The following is a 20,394-nucleotide window of genomic DNA, read 5'->3' as shown; positions in this document are numbered from 1 at the left end:
TAAGAACTCACTGGTTTGCCAAATTAGAGGTGTTTTCTCAGCAGTTTCCTGTTGGATGGCTATAGATTTTTATGTGAGCAATAAGGGAGAAAGTATTAAAAATCAGGTTGATTCCTACCATAGAAAAAAGCAAAATGAGTAAACAAAAAAACAAAAATAAATAAATAAAAATCAAGTTGAATAATGATACTTGCTAGGTTCTTCCTGACTAGAATATGTGTTTCTTTGTTGCTGATGGACTTCTGTTCTGTTTTGTTTTGTTTGGGGGCCATATATATAAAAGGTATATGTAATTCAGAATAATTTTTTTAGTCAAGTTTAAACAAATTATGGTATATTGTAAATACCCATGATAATGAAACAGTGAAAAGAAACCTTAAAGATCAGCCTGACCTCCTTATTCTACAGTTGAATTGAGTCCAGAGAAAACAAGGGAGTTGCCTATTGCACCATAACTAGAAATTAGTAGAGCTAAAGAATTTAAGCTCTTGGCCCAGCGCAGTGGCTCACTCTTGTAATCCCAGCACTTTGGGAGACCAAGGCGGGCAGTTCACCTGAGGTCAAGAGTTCGAGACCAACCTGACCAACATGGAGAAACCCTGTTTCTACTGAAAATACAAAAATTGGCAGGGTGTGGTGGCACATGCCCATAATCCCAGCTACTTGGGAGTCAGAGGCAGGAGAATTGCTTAAACCCAGGAGGTAGAGGTTGCCATGAGCTGATATCACGCCTTTGCACTCCAGCCTGGGCAACAAGAGTGAGACTCTATCTCAAAAAAAAAAAAAAAAAAGAATTTAAACTCTTATTTCTATAATGTTATGTTTCCATAAAAGTAAATCAAAATGTCAAAATTCTTTCACTTGTGTTTCTTTCTAAGTGTGATAACAGTTTAATATTTTTATATACTAAAACTGTTTGTTGACATTTTATAGGAGAACTATGGATTTGATAAAATTGAGGTGCGAGATAACGGGGAGGGTATCAAGGCTGCTGATGCACCTGTGATGGCAATGAAGTACTATACCTCAAAAATAAATAGTCATGAAGATCTTGAAAATTTAACAACTTATGGTTTTCGTGGAGAAGCCTTGGGGTCAATTTGTTGTGTAGCTGAGGTAAGGTAATTATATTGGTTATTTAGCGATTTCATAATCACTGAATGTTACAATTGAAACTAACCTGGTATTTGGTGAAGTATGGTTTTAAATATTTTTATTATGGTAAAATATGTATAACATAAAATTTATCATTTTAACTATTTTAATGCTGTACAATTCAGTGGCAATGGCATTATCTGCATTCACATTGTTGTGTCTCTATCACCATTATTCATCTCCACAACCTTTTCATTATCCCAAACTCTGTACCCATTAAACAATAATGCCCTTTCCCCCATCCCCTAGCACTCACTGTTCTACTTTCTGTCTCTATGAATTAGACTATTCTAGGTATCTCATGTAAATGGACTCATAAATTATTTGTTCTTTTGTATCTGGCCTGTTTCTCTTGTAATGTGTTCAGGGTTCATCCATGTGGTAACATGTATCAGAATTTCCTTCCTTTTTAAGGCCGAATAATATTCCATCATGTGTATATACCACATTTTGTTTATCTGTTTATCCACTGGTGGACTCTTGGGTTACTTCCACCCACCTTTGGATTATTGTGAATAATGCTGCTGTGAACATTGGTGTACAAATATCTGTTTGAGTCTCTGCTTTTACTTCTTTTGAGTATATACCCAGAAGTAGATTTGCTATGTCATATCATAACTGTGCTTAAATTTTTTTGAAGAGCAGCAAAGTGTGTTTTGCATTTGAAAATTAAACAGATATTTAACTGTAGCACTTCTCAGAGCCTTTACTATATTCAAGCACCTTGTAAATCTCTAAGGCTGGTGGTCTGTATAGGTACATTTTCCTATATCTACTTGACCATGAAATTCTTTTATTGAGAAAGCATATCATTTTTGTTTGTTTGTTTGCTTGTTCTGTGGACTACACTTTGGAAATACCACTCTAATCAGTACATTTAGTGAGATTATGCTCTAGAGATGTGAATTGACTTGGTCTAAACCATAGCTAGTTAAGGGCAGATTGGATCCAAGAACTCTACCCTTCTGACTGTGGGTTAGGTGCTCAGTGTCTATAAACTCCTGCGTTTAGTGCTTGGCACAGTCAGTTCCATAGTACCAGTTATACTATACTGTCTCTGCCCCAGATTTTATAACTAGTTTGTGGCAAAGCCCATCTAGAACCTTGATCTCTTCATTTCTTTGTATTGCAGTTGTATTTGATTACCTGACTGTACTACTTTTTTTGTGCTATACTATTACTCTGGGTATTGGGCTCTTTTATTGGGTGACAGTATCTATGTGCCAGTGAGTGATAGGATGATTGTAAGGGTCTCTTGAGCTATTTGAAAGTTGCCCAGTAGCCATGTAATTCTTCATTTGTGCTTAGGCTGGCAGACCCTATTTAAGCAAGAATGTTCCAGTACAGTGAAATGATAAGACTTCATACCTGTTGTTCTGAAAAAGTGGCACAGACGTGAGATATTGTTGCTGTCTTCTCTTCTGGTCTTTGGACATCTGTTTAGTAGTCCAGTCTTCCCAGGAGTGATATAGTCTCTAGGTTCATTGTAGTCTTCCCTCAACCCTTCTTCCTTTGAAGTGCTGGCATAGTATAGCGTAGGTTTTCTCCATTTTTTTGTGGATAGGATTCCAGCTCAGTACAGATTATCCTTGACTTATGAGGGAATATATTCCTGATTAAACCTTTGTAAGTTGAAAATATTGTAAATCAAAAATGCATTTAATGTGCTTAACTTCTTGAGCATATCACAGCTCAGCCTAGCCTACTTTTAACATGCTCAAAGCACTTACCTTGGCCTACAGTTGGGCAAAATTATCTGGCAACATAGTATACTGGAGAGGATCTGTTGTTTATCCTCATCTTCACACAGCTGACTGGGAGCTAGTGGCTCACTGCCTCAGCATCGCTATTGTATCCACCACTTTTTACTGAATGCATATCACTTCCACAGTACTGCAAAGTCAAAAAATCCTGTGTAAGTAGCACCATTGTTAAATTGGTGACCATCTGTATTCAGTTTTTTACTTTTGCACTTTTCTTTCTGTATAACATGATGTCCTAAGTAGGCCAGAAAATTTGCAAAGGAGATGAGGTTTAAGTGGGAGATTTTGCTGTTAGAGCATGGAGGACTAGGGGCCCTTGTTTATTAGAATTCAGATGTTTAGACATCATTAAAGGGAAATTATTATGTGTACTCTTAAAACCTCTATCCAAAATGTAGCACGCTGTGTACCTCTCTATTTTCCTCAGCACTTGCTTTAGAGTTCACTGAGCCTCCAAATAGATTTTGGAGAAGAGTGACTAGAAGGTTCAACTGGGCATTGTCCATTTTTCTCCCCAAGACTATAAATGGGAATCTACAACCCTGGATCTTGTACAAAGAGTTTGTTTTTAAAATGGAATGGTGTTTGCACCTGGGAACCTCTGAATCTCCCCATACTGTTTAGCTGTTAGTGGCTGCTTTAGAAGTCATCTTTTTTTCTGTTTTAGAACATAAGTATTTGATTTTTTTTTTTTTAGCTGTTGTTCAAACTTGGCAGATAGGCTTTAAGCTTTATTTGGTAGATTATTGTCAAAAAAGATTATTTGATATTTCTGTATTTTCTGCAAGATATGTGTATATAAAACCCTTCAGAGCCAAAATTGGTCACAATTAGCTTTGCCTGCTAGATGGCAGCACTATACTTGGTTTTTAGAAATATGTTTTACAAGAGCCATGTGATTTATTCAAATCTTCACTGTAGTTCTGAGTTTAGATGGCAATTTTGTAAGTCTTTGTCCATTGGTCACTTTCTATCTTGTTTCCTTATTTGGTTACTTAAACCCACTTCATAGGCAAGTTTATCATTTTGTCATTGTTTTATTTTTAAGCACTCAAGTAGCCTTGAGTATAAATAAAATAATTTTGCTCATCAGAATTACAAAACAATTGTTAGAGTATCACAATAATAGATAACTATAAGGTTTTAAAAAAATATTTGCAATGCCAAGCATTTGTTTGTCTTAGAAAATACTAACAGTATTTTATGGAGTTTCCTTTCTTACAGGTCTTTGGGAAAATCGTATATAGATGTGTGTATGTATGCATGTGTATACACACACAGACACTAACAACACAATGAATTTTTATATATGTGTACTCCTGATCAAGATTTAGACCATTATCAGAACCCGAGAAGGTTCCCTCATACCCACTCCCAGTCAGTACTCCTCAGAGGTAACTGCTACTCTGACCTCTGTCAACACAGATTAGTTCTGTATGTTCTTGAACTTGATATAAATGAAATCTTACAGTATGTATTATTTTGTCAAAAGAGTTTTTGGTGATGATTTAGGTTTGGTTATACCTGAAAGCTAAAGGAAATACAGAGCTAGCTGGAAGGAACTCTGATAGTAGTAGGGGCTCTAGTACACCATTAGATTCCCCAACTTCAGGACTGAGCAGTCAGCCCCCAGCTGCCAAAAGTGTTGGTGACTCACCCTTGAGTCTCGCTCTGGAGCTTGCCCTTACTGCAGCTGAAGAGAACTGCCTTACACCTGCATCCAATGACTGGTTGAGGGGTTATAAAGGTCCCAGTTCAGGACAGCATTGCCCTATGCCCACTGGTGATCATCCCAGAGAACCCCCAAATAAGCTGCCTGCTCACTAATCTCCATCTCAGAATCAGCTTCATGGATTAACCAGCCTACAATATAGGTCTTCTGTGCTTCAGTCTCTTCATAGTACTCATGAGGAAACTGAGGTCTTGTGAAGCCAAATGCTAAGTCTTCTTACCTCAACTTTAAAACTCCATCTCTAATAATCAAATAATGTTCATTGTCTACTCCATGCAGGGTGCTGTGCTAGGTAGTTGATTTCAGAGGATTTGTACACAGTGAAATAAGTGAAATACGAAATTTGTAACCTATACAGGGATACATACTGTGTTCAAGGCAAAACCCAGAATTCAGTTCTAATTTCATGCCTTTTATTAGTGAGTTTTCCATGGTAGGTTATATTACCTCCTTACTAGCATGATTAGAAATGTATTTATAAAGTTTAAAAACACTTCCATATTAAATATTAAATGATTTACAAATTTACCCAAGCCTGCAATGGTAAGTTCAATAGCTAAGTTGTTAGGAGTAGGTGAGTTGAAACTTATATGGGAGGACTATGAATAGTATTTCAGAAAAACAGGAAATTTTGTATGTTTGTTGAAGTCAGTTACATTTAAAAATAAATTTTTTTGAGTAAGACCTATTTAATGGCTACTTTTTTGGGGGGAAAAAAGTTCAGTTTTTAAATTGAATGAATATTCCTTAGCACTCAGAATTGAGGTTTCATATATAGAAAAAATACATTTTCATGACTGGCTTATTGTGAAACTTTTCAGATGAAAATTACAGTGAACACAATAAAAATTAGTGATTTGGTTATTTTATCTACCAAACTGATGCATATAATTTAAAGTCATAGGGTTGTAGACCATCCCAGGCTCAGTGGATTGATACGTAATTGGGCACACTATTGAACAGCCATCACCCATAACTCCAGTTGTTGAAATTACTTTCTCTTTATTTTTAAAATGTTGATAATTAAGAAGAAAAATTAAGTTAGACTTTTCAGCAAAATTGGCTGGAGAAATCTAAAATATATCTAATTCTATGTTCTTTATTTATATACTAGAATGGTCAGTTTTCCTAATTTGTCAATTATAAAATAACTTCCAACCTTAAACAGTTCGAAGGAGTAAACCTTTATTTTTGTTGTTCCTAATTTTAAAAATTTTTTTGTAGAGATAAGGTCTTACTCTGTTCAGGCTGGGCTAGAAAACCCGGCCTCAAGCGATCTTCCTGCCTCAGCCACCCAAATTGCTGGTATTACAGGCATGACCCACTGTGCCCAGCAGGCATTCTTTTTATATCTACAGGGTAAACTGTTGGTGTTTAAAAATGGACTTACTGATTTCATGATCTGTGATGAGTGTAAGTATATCAGCAACTGACACAAATTTACTGGTAATGGTTTTCTTTAAAATCACATCAGCAAGCATAACTTCTTGAAATTGTTGACTGTAGAGTAGTAATTTTGAGATATTTGACATCTTTAATGTTTAATTACTAATACTAATTACTAAGCACAGTGACTGGGTTGAATTAGAGATAGTGAAAATCCTGTTTTGACCTTCTCATAAGAATTTTTGTAAAGATTGTTTGTATTTATTATTCCTATCATAAAATACACATAAAATATTTTATTCCTTTTTAGGTTGATATTTTATATGTGTTATCAAAGAAATGTTTAAGAAACTAACAGCATTTTTGAACTGGATTTTATATGGATGCTAAATTACACTTTGGTTTTAGGAGAAATAAAGAACAAATTCTGAAGTAGGAGTCATAAAGGCTAATTGTAAATCCTGAGTGTTTGGATAGGAGACCTGGCCAAAGGCCAAAAGTAGTTAAGTTTTCTGAGAATCTTTTTTTTTTCTTTTTTAAATCAAGTGAGGATCAAATAAAATAGTACATATTACAGTGTCTTGAATATCGTGTGCATACAGACGAAAGTTATTTCTACTTTGGACTTGTATGTGAAAAGTAGTATGCTGCTGTATCATATAGGTGATAAGATCATTAGACTTGCTTATTCCTTTCTGCAAACAGTATTTTACCTCAACATTCAATGTTTATGTATACTTTTCCACATTTGGGGGAAGTCCTTTCTAAAATGTAATAGCCATTTTTAGGTAAATTCCTTCAAATTCTCACCAAATGTCTTTATCCTGTAGTATTAGTTCATTTTTTCTCTTGTTTTTTCCTCAGAAGTGTTAGTCATCCTCTGTATAACATTTATATTTATTGATTCATTCATCTACCATTTAAATGGTTACAATGTACTGAATATTATTCTGACCATATCAAACTCATCATGCAATTGACCCTTAAATATCAACTGGTTGAGGTGCATACCCTTTACCCCACCCCTTCGTCATGCAGTCAAAAATTCACATGTAACTTTTGACTCCTTTAAAACTTAACTACTAATAGCCTACTGTTGACCAAAAGATAACATATTTTGTATGTTACGTGTATTATATATACTATATTCTTACAATAAAGTAAGCTAGTTTTATGTTATTAAGAAAATTATAAGAGAAAATATGTTTCTGTTTATTAAATAGAAGCCGTTCATTAAGTGTTCATGTTGAGTAGGCTAAGGAAAGGGTGGAAGAGGAGAGATTGGTCTTGCTGTTTCTAGTGGCAGAAAATCTGTGAGTAAGTGGACCTGCACAGTTCAAACTTGTGTTGTTTAAGGGTCAGCTGTATAATTTTGTGATGAGATAATGTAGGATCTGTAGGTTTGTTTTTGTATAACATCACATTAGGCCTCCATAGCTTAGAGGAGCAGAATGAGAAGCTGAGTCATTCTGTTTTGAAGATGGAAGTTGGGACTCACTTATTTGTGGGCCTACATGTTATAAAAGGGTCAGGGGAAGCCCCTAGCATCATTATGATGGTTCTAAGCTGCTAAGGATTCCTGACTCCTTTTCCACAGTATAGGGTGGTCTCCTATATCCTTTATAGCTATAATGGTAGAGCTTCAGTCAGAATAGGTGTGGGAAGGTTCAAAGCAGTTGAATATTTTACTTCCAAAATGCAGCTTCCTCACAGGTGATGGAACTCTGTTGAAAGGAGAAAAGCCAGGGCTAAGATCTCCCTGTTGCTAGACTCCCCATAGTGGGTGTCTGGGAACAAGTTCTACAGTCAGAGTACTTTAATTAGTGCACAATACTTGTATATACTGCACAGGCAGGCAGGCATACTCACATGCAGAAAAGAAAACATTTCAGCCATTCAGGCAAAAGTCTGTATTTCACTTGAATCATAAAAACCTTTAGTTTTAGGCTCATATTTGTGTCAATGTTCATCTAAAAGTTAGCCTCCCAAAAACTCAAAAGGCTTTATCATAATTAAATGAATTTTTGTCAAGAGGATTTTTACTCGAATTATCAGAGTATATATTTTTTCTTTACTTTTTGTCTAAACATTGAAGAAAAACTATGTTTATCTAAAGTTTAAATGCTTTTATGTAATTTTAATTTTGTAATGATACTACAATTTCTTGAAACTCAGTAAACTGGACAAGAGTCAGTTTTAATAACTGATAGCCTCTGAGGTTCTCTAAGGACTTCTAAAACTTCTCCTTTTAAAATACTGGTTTTCTCCTTTTACAATACTGGTTTTCTTTATTTCTTCTCTTGACATCACGAGATTCTCTCTCTCTCACCATTCCACAATGTCTCTAGTAAGAATCACCAGTAATAGTGTGTACTGTTAGAGATGCTCCTGATGGTGGAGTTACTGCAGGTTCAAACGCTGAATTCATTAGCTTTCTGAACCTATGCCTGGTCCAAAAAAGTTTCCTGCTCTGGACACAGGGTCATATGATGAAACGAACTCTTGAAATACAATTCCCTTTCCTTCCTCTGAGGAACACACTGTATTTCATAAGTTTATGAAATACCCTTATGTGTTTGCTTTATGCTTTACTGTCTTTAGCCATGAGTTCCAAAGCATTTCCTATCTAAATAAATTTTCATAATCTATAAATTGTAATTTTACAAAATTTTAATGTTGGAAAATAGAGGGTTTTTTTCACTTTAACGTAAATGTTGCGTTATGAGCACTAAGGTCTTATTTTGCTTTTTAGCACTTCAGTTTCTTCATGTAGTCTGGAATATATTTGCTATTCACTAATATGTTTAAAGGATGAGCCCTTTAATATCTTGTAAGATGCTTTGAAGTAGTTGAAACAAAATCCCATGTAACCTTATAAAGTATTAGCATCATCTTCATCTTATCACCCTTCCCTTAAAGATGATATGTGTAATCATTTATTCTGGACCATCTAGAAGCCACTGGCAGGGTTAGTACTGGAACTCAGAGTTCCAGAGCTGCCTTTGCTCGGTGACACCAACTTTAGGTCATGTGGCTAGTTCTTTGAAGAAGAGAAATAGAATTCAGTTAACCTTGGCATTTTGGAAAAGCAGTTGGTTAAATGTAGAATTGTTTTTAAAGGAATAATTATGGAATAATTAAACACAGAAAAGAAAATCTCTAGCAGTTTCTGTCCTCTAAATTACACAGCTTTTGAACCATTTAATATATTTTGGAAGAAGTAGATCCCTTAAGAGTACTCAGTAACTCATAGTTTTTCAGTTCTGCTTTTTTTGGGAATAGTATCACAGTAATAGCAGCTTGACATAGCGCCCCTTAAGAGTTGTATAGACTTTATTTTCAGAGAGAATCTAATGTCCTCCGCTAGTACTGTGAGCTAGAGAAGCTGTTTCTTTTTTATTGCTCTGATATTCCCTGCATGGTACCAACATGTTCCACAGAGCTGTAGGCCCTACAATAAATCTGCTTGGTTAGTGCAAGGTGACAGAACCATCAAGTGTAGACCCACCTGGATTCAGATAAGTTCTAGCAGTGGGGTTGGATCCTTATGGTGTCTAAATTATATAGATTTACTTTAGAATATTCAGTTCTGCATATAACGATGGTCAAGAAAGATTACTCCCAATTTTGGGTCATCATTGGCTCACCAGGTGTGTGAGGAGACTACCTTCTACCTAGTGCTTTCCTTGCCAGCATCCCCACTCACCACTTTGTTTCTTTCTGACAAAGGTATATTTTATTATTGTTATACTTCCAAACCTATCTCATGGGGTAAGTAAATAACTGAGGATGAACCTAGCTCAAAAGAGGGCAGACACCTTAAAATTTATATTTCTTTTTTTTTTTTTTTTTTTTTGAGGCGGAGTTTCGCTCTTGTTACCCAGGCTGGAGTGCAATGGCGCGATCTCGGCTCACCGCAACCTCCGCCTCCTGGGTTCAGGCAATTCTCCTGCCTCAGCCTCCTGAGTAGCTGGGATTACAGGCACGCACCACCATGCCCAGCTAATTTTTTTGTATTAGTAGAGACGGGGTTTCACCATGTTGACCAGGATGGTCTCGATCTCTTGACCTCGTGATCCGCCCGCCTCGGCCTCCCAAAGTGCTGGGATTACAGGCTTGAGCCACCGCGCCCGGCCAAAATTTATATTTCTATGACTAACATCTGAGGAAATATTTTCATGCCGAATGAAATGTCTTCTTAACATATGCTTACATGTTTTAAAGATTTTTAGTTAAAAAAAATTTATACTTAATAAGTTTAAAGCTCAGGTTTAAGAAAAAATATCCATATGTATAATTTAAATTTTATTTTATTTTTTGGAACATAAACTTGAAATACAGAAGTCCAGTTTTACACATAATATAGAAGAGGGGAGGGAATGATCACTTTACCAAATAATTATTCATTTACCAACAAATTTATAGAAATAGTTTGTTAAAAAGCAAGTTCCCTTAATACAGTTGAAGTACTTGCTTTCACAGACATAAGTCATATAATGCATATAATACAAATAGGCATTTCAGGGATACTTGTTTGTGTACGAGTGTTTTAATAAAGTGAAATACTCAAAACAGTAATTTGCTTCATAAAAAGTATAAGCTGGCCTATTGCTTATTGGTGTAACTCTAAGGAGTATTACAAAAGAACTGGTCACAAATGTTTATTAGGTAAAATACAATATTGAGTAAATATATTATGCAGTAATTATTTCAAATCTACTTTGATAATGAACCCATTGCAATATCTAAAGTGTTAGTTTTATTAGATGGTTTTTTCTCCCCAGGTTTTAATTACAACAAGGACGGCTGCTGATAATTTTAGCACCCAGTATATTTTAGATGGCAGTGGCCACATACTTTCTCAGAAACCTTCACATCTTGGTCAAGGTAAGAGAGCAACTTTGTATACAAACATTTTTTACCTTTTCTGTCTTAATAGTTTGTTTTTAAAAAAAAAATTACTCCTTCAGTACAAATGTATTGCTTTGGGCTTGGCCCTGATAAAGGCTAGTTAACTTCCAAGTAAACATTCAGCCTTTACTCTAGCCACCAATTTCTGAAATACTTAGAATTTTTCTCAAAAGGAACTGTATAAGAGACTGGACACCTCCATGGACTAGTTACTCTTCTTTAAAAACTAAGAGTATTTATTTTACCAGTGCTGGATCACCAGTGTCATCTTTATATATGAAGGTTAATATTTTATTGAAACATATAAAACATAATGGATTTGGTAATAATGGTAATAAGCCATACCCTCAAGATATGATTAAATAGATAATTTAAAATATATTTGTTTATTTATGGAAAACTTTAAACATATGCTTAAGAAGTTACAGCACTTATCACTCAGTTTCAGTAATTTATCAGCTCATTGCTACAGTTCTTTCATGTAATACCCTCACCCATTTCTTCCTTTTCTGTATTATTTTGAAGCAAATACATGTATTAATTATTGTTTCTACTTGTAATGTAGTTATATAGTGTTTTATATATTTTTATGTAATGTTATTACATTTTAATTGATACCTTACATTTTCTTTTCTTTTCTTTTTTTTTTTTTTTTTTTGCGTGGCATTTTTTTTTTCTATACACTTGGTTCTCACAGTGCATTTTCATTTTTTATTTATTTATTTTTTTCCTGAGACAGGGTCTTACTCTGTCACACAGGCTGGACTGCAGTGGCATCATCTTAGTTCATTGCAATCTCTGCCTCACAGGCTCAAGTGATCCTCCCACCTCAGCCTCCTAAGTAGCTGGGACTACAGGTGCACACCACCACCAAATTTTTGTACTTTTAGTAGAGACAGGGTTTTGCTATTTTGCCTAGGCTGATCTCAAATTCCTGAACCCAAGCGGTCCACCTACCTTGGCCTCCCAGAGTGCTGAGATAACGTTTAGCTGATATCTTATGTTTTTACGTTTCTCTAAAAACTATTTACTTACAAGGGTAAAAAAGATCTCTTTAGGCTTGAGTTTCACGTATATCCTTTAATCTTTTTCTAATAATGTCTAGTAATAGGATGATTAAGAGACTGTTAAAATGATTACTTCTTTAGAGTCATGTTCAAAATAATTATTAGATCTGAAAAGGGACTTGTGGGTTTTGTTGTTGTTGTTTATACTGTATATTTTCTGTGGTTTCTTCCTTCAATTTTAATGTCAAATTATTGAGTTTGTTTTTTTCAAATGAATTCTGTCTTCATTTCATATATAAAATATAAATTTCTTACATTTTAATACTGGTACCAAATTCTTTCACTCTTTTTCTTATTTTGTAAATACTTAGCTTAATTACTGATTACTTTTGCCCATTAGAGTTGATATTTTTGTTCCACATAAAGAAAAGTTAACAGAAACTCCTAAGACAAAGCACTTTTTTTCTCATTTATTCATTTAATGAAAATGAGCTCAAGTCTAACAGCTATTTTATTTGACATAGACTAATACAAATATTACATATATTTTAATTAAAAACAATAGATTATAATTCTTTTATTATGTATCAAAGGTTAGGACAGAGAGAAGGCATTTTTAAAATATGGTTCCTCTCTAGAAATACTCTGACCCCAGTTCTTACTAGTTCAAATTAGGAAACCATTGGGAGATATTTGAGTGGCTATCCAGTAGAGTACTTTGAAGTAATCTAGTCGCCTTATAAAACTTAAAAGAATTTATTTTTATCTTAGTAGTAACCAGTCTAATCTGGATGGCCAATGGCTTTGCATCACTCATGCTTCTCTTGCTTTTCTTTATTCATCTCCATGGGAACTATGAAATAACAATCCTTAGATATGGAATCCATCTGATCTTTGCCCTTTTGCTGTTGATTTTCCTTTTCCTGCTGACCTCAGTCTTCTACCTTAAATAAGTGAGGTATGCATATTAAGGAATATCTGTCGTCAATAAATGAACTTTATTTTCTTCAGTATATTTCTTTTATCTCAAGAAACAAGATTAAATACTTAGAAGGTCAGTAGTTACAAAACTACTAATTGCTTTTCATAACTCAGTTTTTTCACCTAATTATAGTTGATTGGTTAGGAAAACAGCAGAAAATCAAAGTCTTAATTTTAAGTTGTTCTAGATGGACATTATATGTATCTACAAATACTTTCAAAAGCCTTTTATATTTATATTACCTTAGTGCTGATAGTTTTTGAGTGATTGAATCACATACTCACATTTCACCAGCTGTCATTTAGCTTCCATTTAAATATTTTCTGCGTAAGATAAAATTACAGTTCAACCATCCTAATTTATACCTGTACATGTAGGGTTCTTGGACTAATTTCTGCTGTGAAGTGAACATCCCTGCTTAGCATTTACGTTTCATATTATCCGATATAATGATATCTATGGGTGACATAATTGTAGATAAAGAAACAACTTAAAATTTTATTTAGGCATTATAAAATTTGTTACCCCTTTAAACAACATATTTTATTATTATTTTGAGACAGAGTCTCACTCTATTGCCCAGACTGGAGTGCAGTGGCATGATCTTGGCTCACTGCAGCCTCCACCTCCCAGGTTCAAGCAATTCTTGTGCCTCAGTCTCCCAAGTAGCTGGGATTACAGGTGTGTGCCACCACGCCTGGCAAATTTTTTTTAGTAGAGACAGGGTTTTGCCATGGTGGCCAGGCTGGTCTCAAACTCCTGACCTCAAGTAATCTGCCATCCTTGGCCTCCCAAAGTGCTGGGATTATAAGCGTGAGCCACCGTGCCCAGCCTATAAAACATATTTTAAAATGTTTAAAAATAGTTTACTAGAAATTCCAGCTCTGGCTTTTCTAGATGTAGATATTTGTTTTCTGAATTAATTTAACCATTTAAAATGACTTATGTGTTTAACAGTATGTCACCTTAAGTTGCCCTTATCTTCTGTTCACTTCCATTTTAAAGCATTTTTTTACACTAAAAAGAAAAATCTCTATCTTTTAGATTATTGTACCAAGTACATGGGGTAAATTCTTTGTGTTAGTCCTATCATTTTCTGTCATCGCATCTATTCCCTTTACCCTGGGTAATCAGTATCAAGCTTTCTAAATTGATTTACCCTCCTGGACAAATTCTTTTAATACCTTTCAGTACTTCTGCCTTAGAAATTTCTCATATATCAAAAGTATATTTAAAGGGCTCTGATCAAGGTATTTCCTTTCCCCGCCGTGTTACTAGAGTAGAACATCATGTTCTTTGTAAATTCCTACTGTGTGTGATTGTGCATGTATTAAAAGATCTTTTCATCTTACTTTAAGAATGGAACTTTTATTCATTAAATATTTTAAGAAAACATTCTGATGTAGTCAAGCAACCATACCTTTACATTAGGAATATAAATAGCTGCCATTCTAATAAATGGCATACCATAGGATCATGTAAAAATATAACAGGGAGCATATTACAAGACTGCAGTTTAATTTTGGTGTTTGTAGGATGTGCTAAAGTTAGAGAGCTGAATGATTTTCTTGTAAAACATAATAGTATAATGGGACCTCCTCCCTATTGGCCAATATTACTTGGTACTTTTAAGGAAGCACATTTCTTTTTTGTTTTTGTTTTTGTTTTTGTTTTTTTTCTTGAGACAGGGTTCATTTGGGATCAGAAAAGACTTTTCCATCAGTATGTTTTATTCAAACATATAATTCTCATTATTCTCAATTGGCTGAATGCAGTGACTCATACTCCAGCACTTTGGGAAGCCAAAGTGGGCAGATCTTGAGGTCAAGAGTTCGAGATCAGCCTGTCTGACATGGTGAAATCTCGTCTCTACTAAAAATACAAAAAATTAGCTGGGCGTGGTGGCTGGTGCCTGTAATCCCAGCTACTCAGGAGGCTGAGGCAGGAGAATAACATGAACCTGGGAGGCGGAGGTTGCAGTGAGCCAAGATTGTGCCATCGCACTCCAGCCTGGGCAACAAGAGCAAAACTCCATCTCAAATAATAGTAATAATTCTCAATTTAGTTTCACAGGATATTTTTAAGTGATGAAGCAATAATTTATCAATATACAGATTAGGCATAGTGTGGTCCTAGATAGATAACATATATTTAAAAATCAACAGGTATCTCTTTTTACTTTCATATACACATTTATATTTTGCCCTCTTGATTTCTGTCTTCTGTCTAGTGCATGCCATTATATTTGTCATCTAGGAACTTACAGACTATTGGGGAAGACAGATGAGTGAATAATGACAAAATGAAGCCACTGACTGCTTAGAGAGAGGTTAGCAAGTTTTCAGAAAAGATGACGTTTGAGTTTGAAGATGGTAGGAGTTTGAAGATGGTAGGTAAGAAGACATGGAGTACAACCTTTCGGCAAGAGAAAAGTGATGGATACAGATTTCAAGAGACCATTGCTATCTGTGTAGCAATGGAGGAAAAGCATAATTTTTAAAATTGTATTCGTTAAACTATGAAGAACTGTGTCATAGAGAAGTTTAAATGAACTAAGCCCAAGAGAAAGACTACCTCTTCCTAGAAAAGAAGTGCCTGGGGGCCATTTGCATCCCTGGGAGCATTAACTGAGTCTGGAGGAATAGGTGGATAAAGGAGCAGTCCTTCTATAAATAAGGGATCTTTTATGGTACTAGGAGAAGCCAGCTGAACTTTTAATAGCCACTTGTGGGCTGACATGACTGATTGGAATATGGGATCCTCAAACAGGGCTAGTCCACCCCACACACAATCTCAGCAGGACTTTTGTTGAGTAAAAAGTGATGAAGAAAATTAGGATTGAGCTAGAGAAAGAAAGATCTTAAAGCCTTGCTAGGGGAAGAGGCCTGATTCCATCTTAAAGACATTTGAAACCAGAGGTGAACCGAAACTAAAAGGTTCAACTCAGATAACTCCTAGTTAGATTGAAGAGATCTGTTCTTCACCCTACTTGCTTGGCAGGAAACAAAACACTTTTTCTGGGAGAAAATATTTTCTTCTTCAGTTTCTATTGTTCTTTTATACACAAGTTTTGGCAAAAATAAAAATTTTGAGAGACTGGAGAAAAGGAAAATGGGATCCACAATCAAGAGAAAAAACAGTGTAAACAAACTCACCAATAACCCAGATGTTTGAATTAACAGACAAAAACTTTAAAAAAATAAACTTATGTTAAAGAATTTAGAAGAAAAGATGGTCAAAATTGGTAAGAAGGTAGCAAATTTCAATGGAGAAATGGAAACTAAAGAACTAAATGGAAATTCTAGAATGAAAAAAGTACTATGTTTGAAGAATTAATTGGATGGACTTATTGGAGTCAGGTCAATAAAAATGATGTACACAAAAGCACCGAAAGTAGAATGAAGAAAGAACATCAGAGACCTGTGGCGACATTAAATGGTATAACATGTGACTGAAATCTCAGGAGAGAGAGAGAATGGGGCAGAACAGAATCTGAAATGAAAATATCTGAGGGCTGGGCACGGTAGCTCACACCTGTAATCCTAGCACTTTGGGAGGCTGAGGTAGGCAGATCACTTGAGGTCAGGCATTTGAGATCAGCCTGGCCGACATGGTTAAGCCCTATCTCTACTAAAAATACAAAAAATTAGCCAATTTTTTTTGTATTTTGGCACATGCCTGTAATCTTGGCTACTTGGGTGGCTAAGGCAGGAGAATCTCTTGAATCCAGGAGTTGGAGGTTGCAGTAAGCCAAAATCATGCCACTGCACTGTAGCCTGGGCCACAGAGTAAGACTCTTTGTCTCCAAAAAAAAAAAAGATTACACAAAAAAGGAAAATCTCTGAGAATGTTCCAAGATTTTTGAAAAGTTGTAAGGTCACATACCAAAGACAGTAAACAGAACCAAGTGGAATAAAAATAAACAGAACCGTAGCTAACCACATCATAATTGACTTACTGAAAACCAGTAATGTGTTGGACAGAACTGTTGTTAAGGCAGTATATTATACTTTAATTGGAAGTGTTTTTTTCTTTTTTAGAGATTCATAAAATTATGGTGCTGTTTACAGCTTTCAGGAAATATTAAAGGCAGCCAGAGAAGAAAATAACATTGAATTCAGAGGAACAACAAAAATAATGACAGCTGATTTCCCATCAGAAACATATAAACCCCAAAAAATGGAATGACATCTTTTAAATATTTAAAAATTTTTGGCCAGGGACAGGGGCTCATGCCTGTAATCCCAGAACTTTGGGAGGCTGAGGCAGGCGGATCATCTGAGGTCAGGAGTTCGAGACCAGCCTGACCAACGTGGCGAAACCCCATCTCTACTGAAAATACAAAAATTAGCTGGGCGTGGTGGTGCACATTTGTAATCCCAGGTACTTGGGAGGCTGAGGCAGGAGAATCGCTTGAACCCAAGGAGGCAGAGATTGCAGTGAGCTGAGATTGTGCCACTGTACTCTAGCTGCTTGGGTGACAGAATGAGACTCTGTCTCAAAAAAAAAAGAATTTTTCTTCAATTTAGACTTCTATAACCAGTAAAAATGCCCTTTAAAGAATGAGGACAAAAAGAAGGCAATTTCATACAAATAAAACAGAGAAAATCTGCCTCCATGCACAATAAGAAATACTAACGGAGTTTTTAAGCTGAAGGAAAATGATTCTACACAGCAACCTGAATCTGCAAGAAGGAATGAAAAGCACTAAAAAATGTGTGGAAAAAAATAGAAAGACAGAGTATTTTAAAAATTTATTTTACTAAAACAAAATCAGCATACTGTGGAGTTTATAACAGAAAAGTAAAATGTATGACACAAGCTTTACAAAAGGTAAGAGTAAATGAGGTATCCTGTTATAAAGTTGTGAATATATGTTATACGCTCTAGAGTAACCACTAAAAGTAATACAGAGTTATTTAGCCAAAAAGCCAATAAAACGAAGTGCTAAGAATGATGTGGCAGAGTTCATTGTGAGGATTTAGAGTAGTAGAAGCAGTAGATTTAGCTTAGAAAATGATAGCATAGATGGTAGATTATGAAGGGCCTTTTATATCATAACAGGTAGTTTGTACCTTACTATTGTAAGCCATTGGAATTTATTTTAGGCAGAAGGTTGATATGATGTTACTTACAAAATTAACTAGTATGTTATTTACAAGATTAACTGATCATTTCTACTAAAATTTTGTCTTACTGTAAGAGATACTAGAACTACTAGGGTTTGAGGGGAGGGAAAGGACTTTACATAAATTTGAGAGAGACTTTTAGGATAGAATAAGATAGACCTATTAGACTTATGCAATATTGCAGTAAGAAGTAGAGGGAGCAATCAATTTAGTCTGTAGTATCTGCCTTTGGAAACCGTTGGATGTTGATGTTATATGGGGAAAAAAAGGTTAGGTGTAGTATCAGACCCAAGGAAGAAGATAATGAGTTCTGGCCTGAGTATGGTTGATTTCAGATACCTTGAGGATAACCAGGTGGAGATACTGAGTGAGCATCTGTCTATAAAACTTAAAAGAGGCCAGGTGCGGTAGCTAAAGCCTGTAATCCCAACACTTTGGGAGGCCAAGGCAGGTGGATTTCAAGATCAGGAGTTCAAGAACAGCTTGGCCAATATGGTGAAACCCCTGTCTCTACTAAAAATACGAAGGTTAGCCAGGTGTGGTGGTGCATGCCTGTAGTCCCATCTTGGGAGGCTGAGGCAGAAGAATCGCTTGAACCCAGGAGGCAGAGGTTGCAGTGAGCCGAGATCGCACCACTGCACTCCATCCTGGCGACAGAGCCAGACTCTGTCTCAAAAAAAACAACACAACAACAACAACAAAAAACTTAAAAGAGTAGTTAGTGTAGCTCTTAATCAATTCTAAGATGCACATTTTGTCACATTTGACATCCTAAAAACAAATTGTGGCTTATAATTAATGGCCTCCCAAAATCCTTTTTGGAAAGACAGCAATTTTGTATGTTCTTACTGTATCAATTGAGTTTTGTGCAATATTGATAACTCATGTGTTGATTGAAGGAATAAACATCTTCATATTTTATTGCAACAAATGCTTTATGACACTTAAAAAGGGAAATAATCACAAGTAAATGAAGTGAAGCTGTGTTAAATGCCAAAGGATTGCCGTCATATGCAAAGCATTGAAATTGATGGCACCAGAAGAAATTGCCACATTTGTGGGGGTAAAGAAATTTCAAAGCAGTGAGAGGGTGATGTGACCATTTCATGTGTTGCACAGGACTGATGTTAAGGCAGTGTATCATAGTTAAATTGGAAGTGTTTTGTTTTTTTGGTTTTTTTAGAGATTCACAAAAGTGTGAGTGCTGCTTGCAACTTCTGTGAAAAGAATCATTGGCATATAGGTAGTAGTTGATGACATGAGAATGGAGGAAACATCTAGGGAGAACAAAGAATGAAGTGAGGTCTCTGTGAATAGGATCTGGTATGGATTCTGGTGTGTATGTGTTTTCCGTTTAGCAGTGGAGGCAGAATGCATACCTGCTGTGATTGCTAAAAGCATGCACTTCTTGATCTCCATCAGCTTCTGCTCCAAAATTTGGCAGTGACCTGTTTACTTTCCTAAGGCAAAGAATAGTAGCACCAAAGTGTTACTAGTGAGAAATACCATGGTGTTCCAAGGAATTTAATCCGGCCTTTGGAAGTGATGTGTGCAGTTAAGCCAAGGAGATGCTCTACATAAAAATAGAGGAAGACCCCCCACCAGCACCAAAATCGTTAGTAATGTTATATGCTGACGAGGACCTGATCAAGAACAAAGCAGGAAAAGATCAAGTGTGAGCAAAATAGGAATATTGCCCTTCCTTTAGTCTTTTTCAACAAAGATCTTTTCCCTCCAATCTTATTTTTTATAGTAAATTTCCTTTCAAAAATTACAAGTACTATGTGTCTTCCATAAATAAATAAATAATTCAAATACAAACTTTATTTTTATTACTTTCTCTTATTTTCTTTCTTCAATATATTCATTTAAAACTTTTTTGTTAAATGCCTACAGATTATTGGTCATTGTTTAAGGTGCTAGGGATATAATGGTAAACATGGTAGTCCTTTGCTCTCTTACTTGTATCCTAAGAGGGGAGGCAGACAAAAGTTTTTTCAACTAGTGACATTTTCTAAAAAGAAAGGAAACATAGTTCCAGTGTAGAAGCAGCAGCCTTGATTAGGGCATTTAGGGATGGATTTTCAAAAGACATACTCAAGCTGAGATCTGAAGGCGTTAGCTATGGCAAATTGACGGAAGAACGTGTACAAAGGGTCTGTGGTGGAAACAAAAAAGTCTGACTTGCTGTAGGAACAGAAGGAAGGACATTGGTAGGAGAGAAGATAGCCATGGACCAGGTTATGTAGGATCATGTAAGTTTTATACCTCCTCATTCCCACCCCTTTTCTCCAGTTAACCAGTGTTACTGATATGGTTTGACTCTGTG

At 35.5% G+C, this 20,394-nt stretch overlaps 1 protein-coding gene across 8 annotated transcripts in view; it reads left to right on the top strand.

Moving 5' to 3' along the window:
* PMS1 (PMS1 homolog 1, mismatch repair system component) overlaps positions 1 to 20,394 on the top strand; it is a 116,906-nt gene that overhangs the window by 31,445 nt on the left and 65,067 nt on the right. For 5 of the 8 annotated variants that reach the window (XM_064373242.1, XM_064373243.1, XM_064373239.1 and 2 more), the window contains 2 exons: positions 934 to 1,116; positions 10,821 to 10,923. In XM_064373242.1, coding sequence (XP_064229312.1) covers positions 934 to 1,116; positions 10,821 to 10,923 — 286 coding nt within the window. Of the gene's footprint in view, positions 1 to 933; positions 1,117 to 10,820; positions 11,052 to 11,686; positions 12,095 to 17,383; positions 17,770 to 20,394 lie in introns of those variants that run through there. The other 3 variants (XM_064373246.1, XM_064373245.1, XM_064373244.1) reach the window with 3 other exon arrangements.

Source organism: Aotus nancymaae, unplaced genomic scaffold (genome assembly GCF_030222135.1).
Source record: "Aotus nancymaae isolate 86718 unplaced genomic scaffold, 86718_ANA_hifiasm-v0.15.2.pri h1tg000008l, whole genome shotgun sequence".
NCBI classification, from domain to species: domain Eukaryota; kingdom Metazoa; phylum Chordata; class Mammalia; order Primates; family Aotidae; genus Aotus; species Aotus nancymaae.
This window is presented reverse-complemented; position numbering and strand designations above follow the sequence as displayed.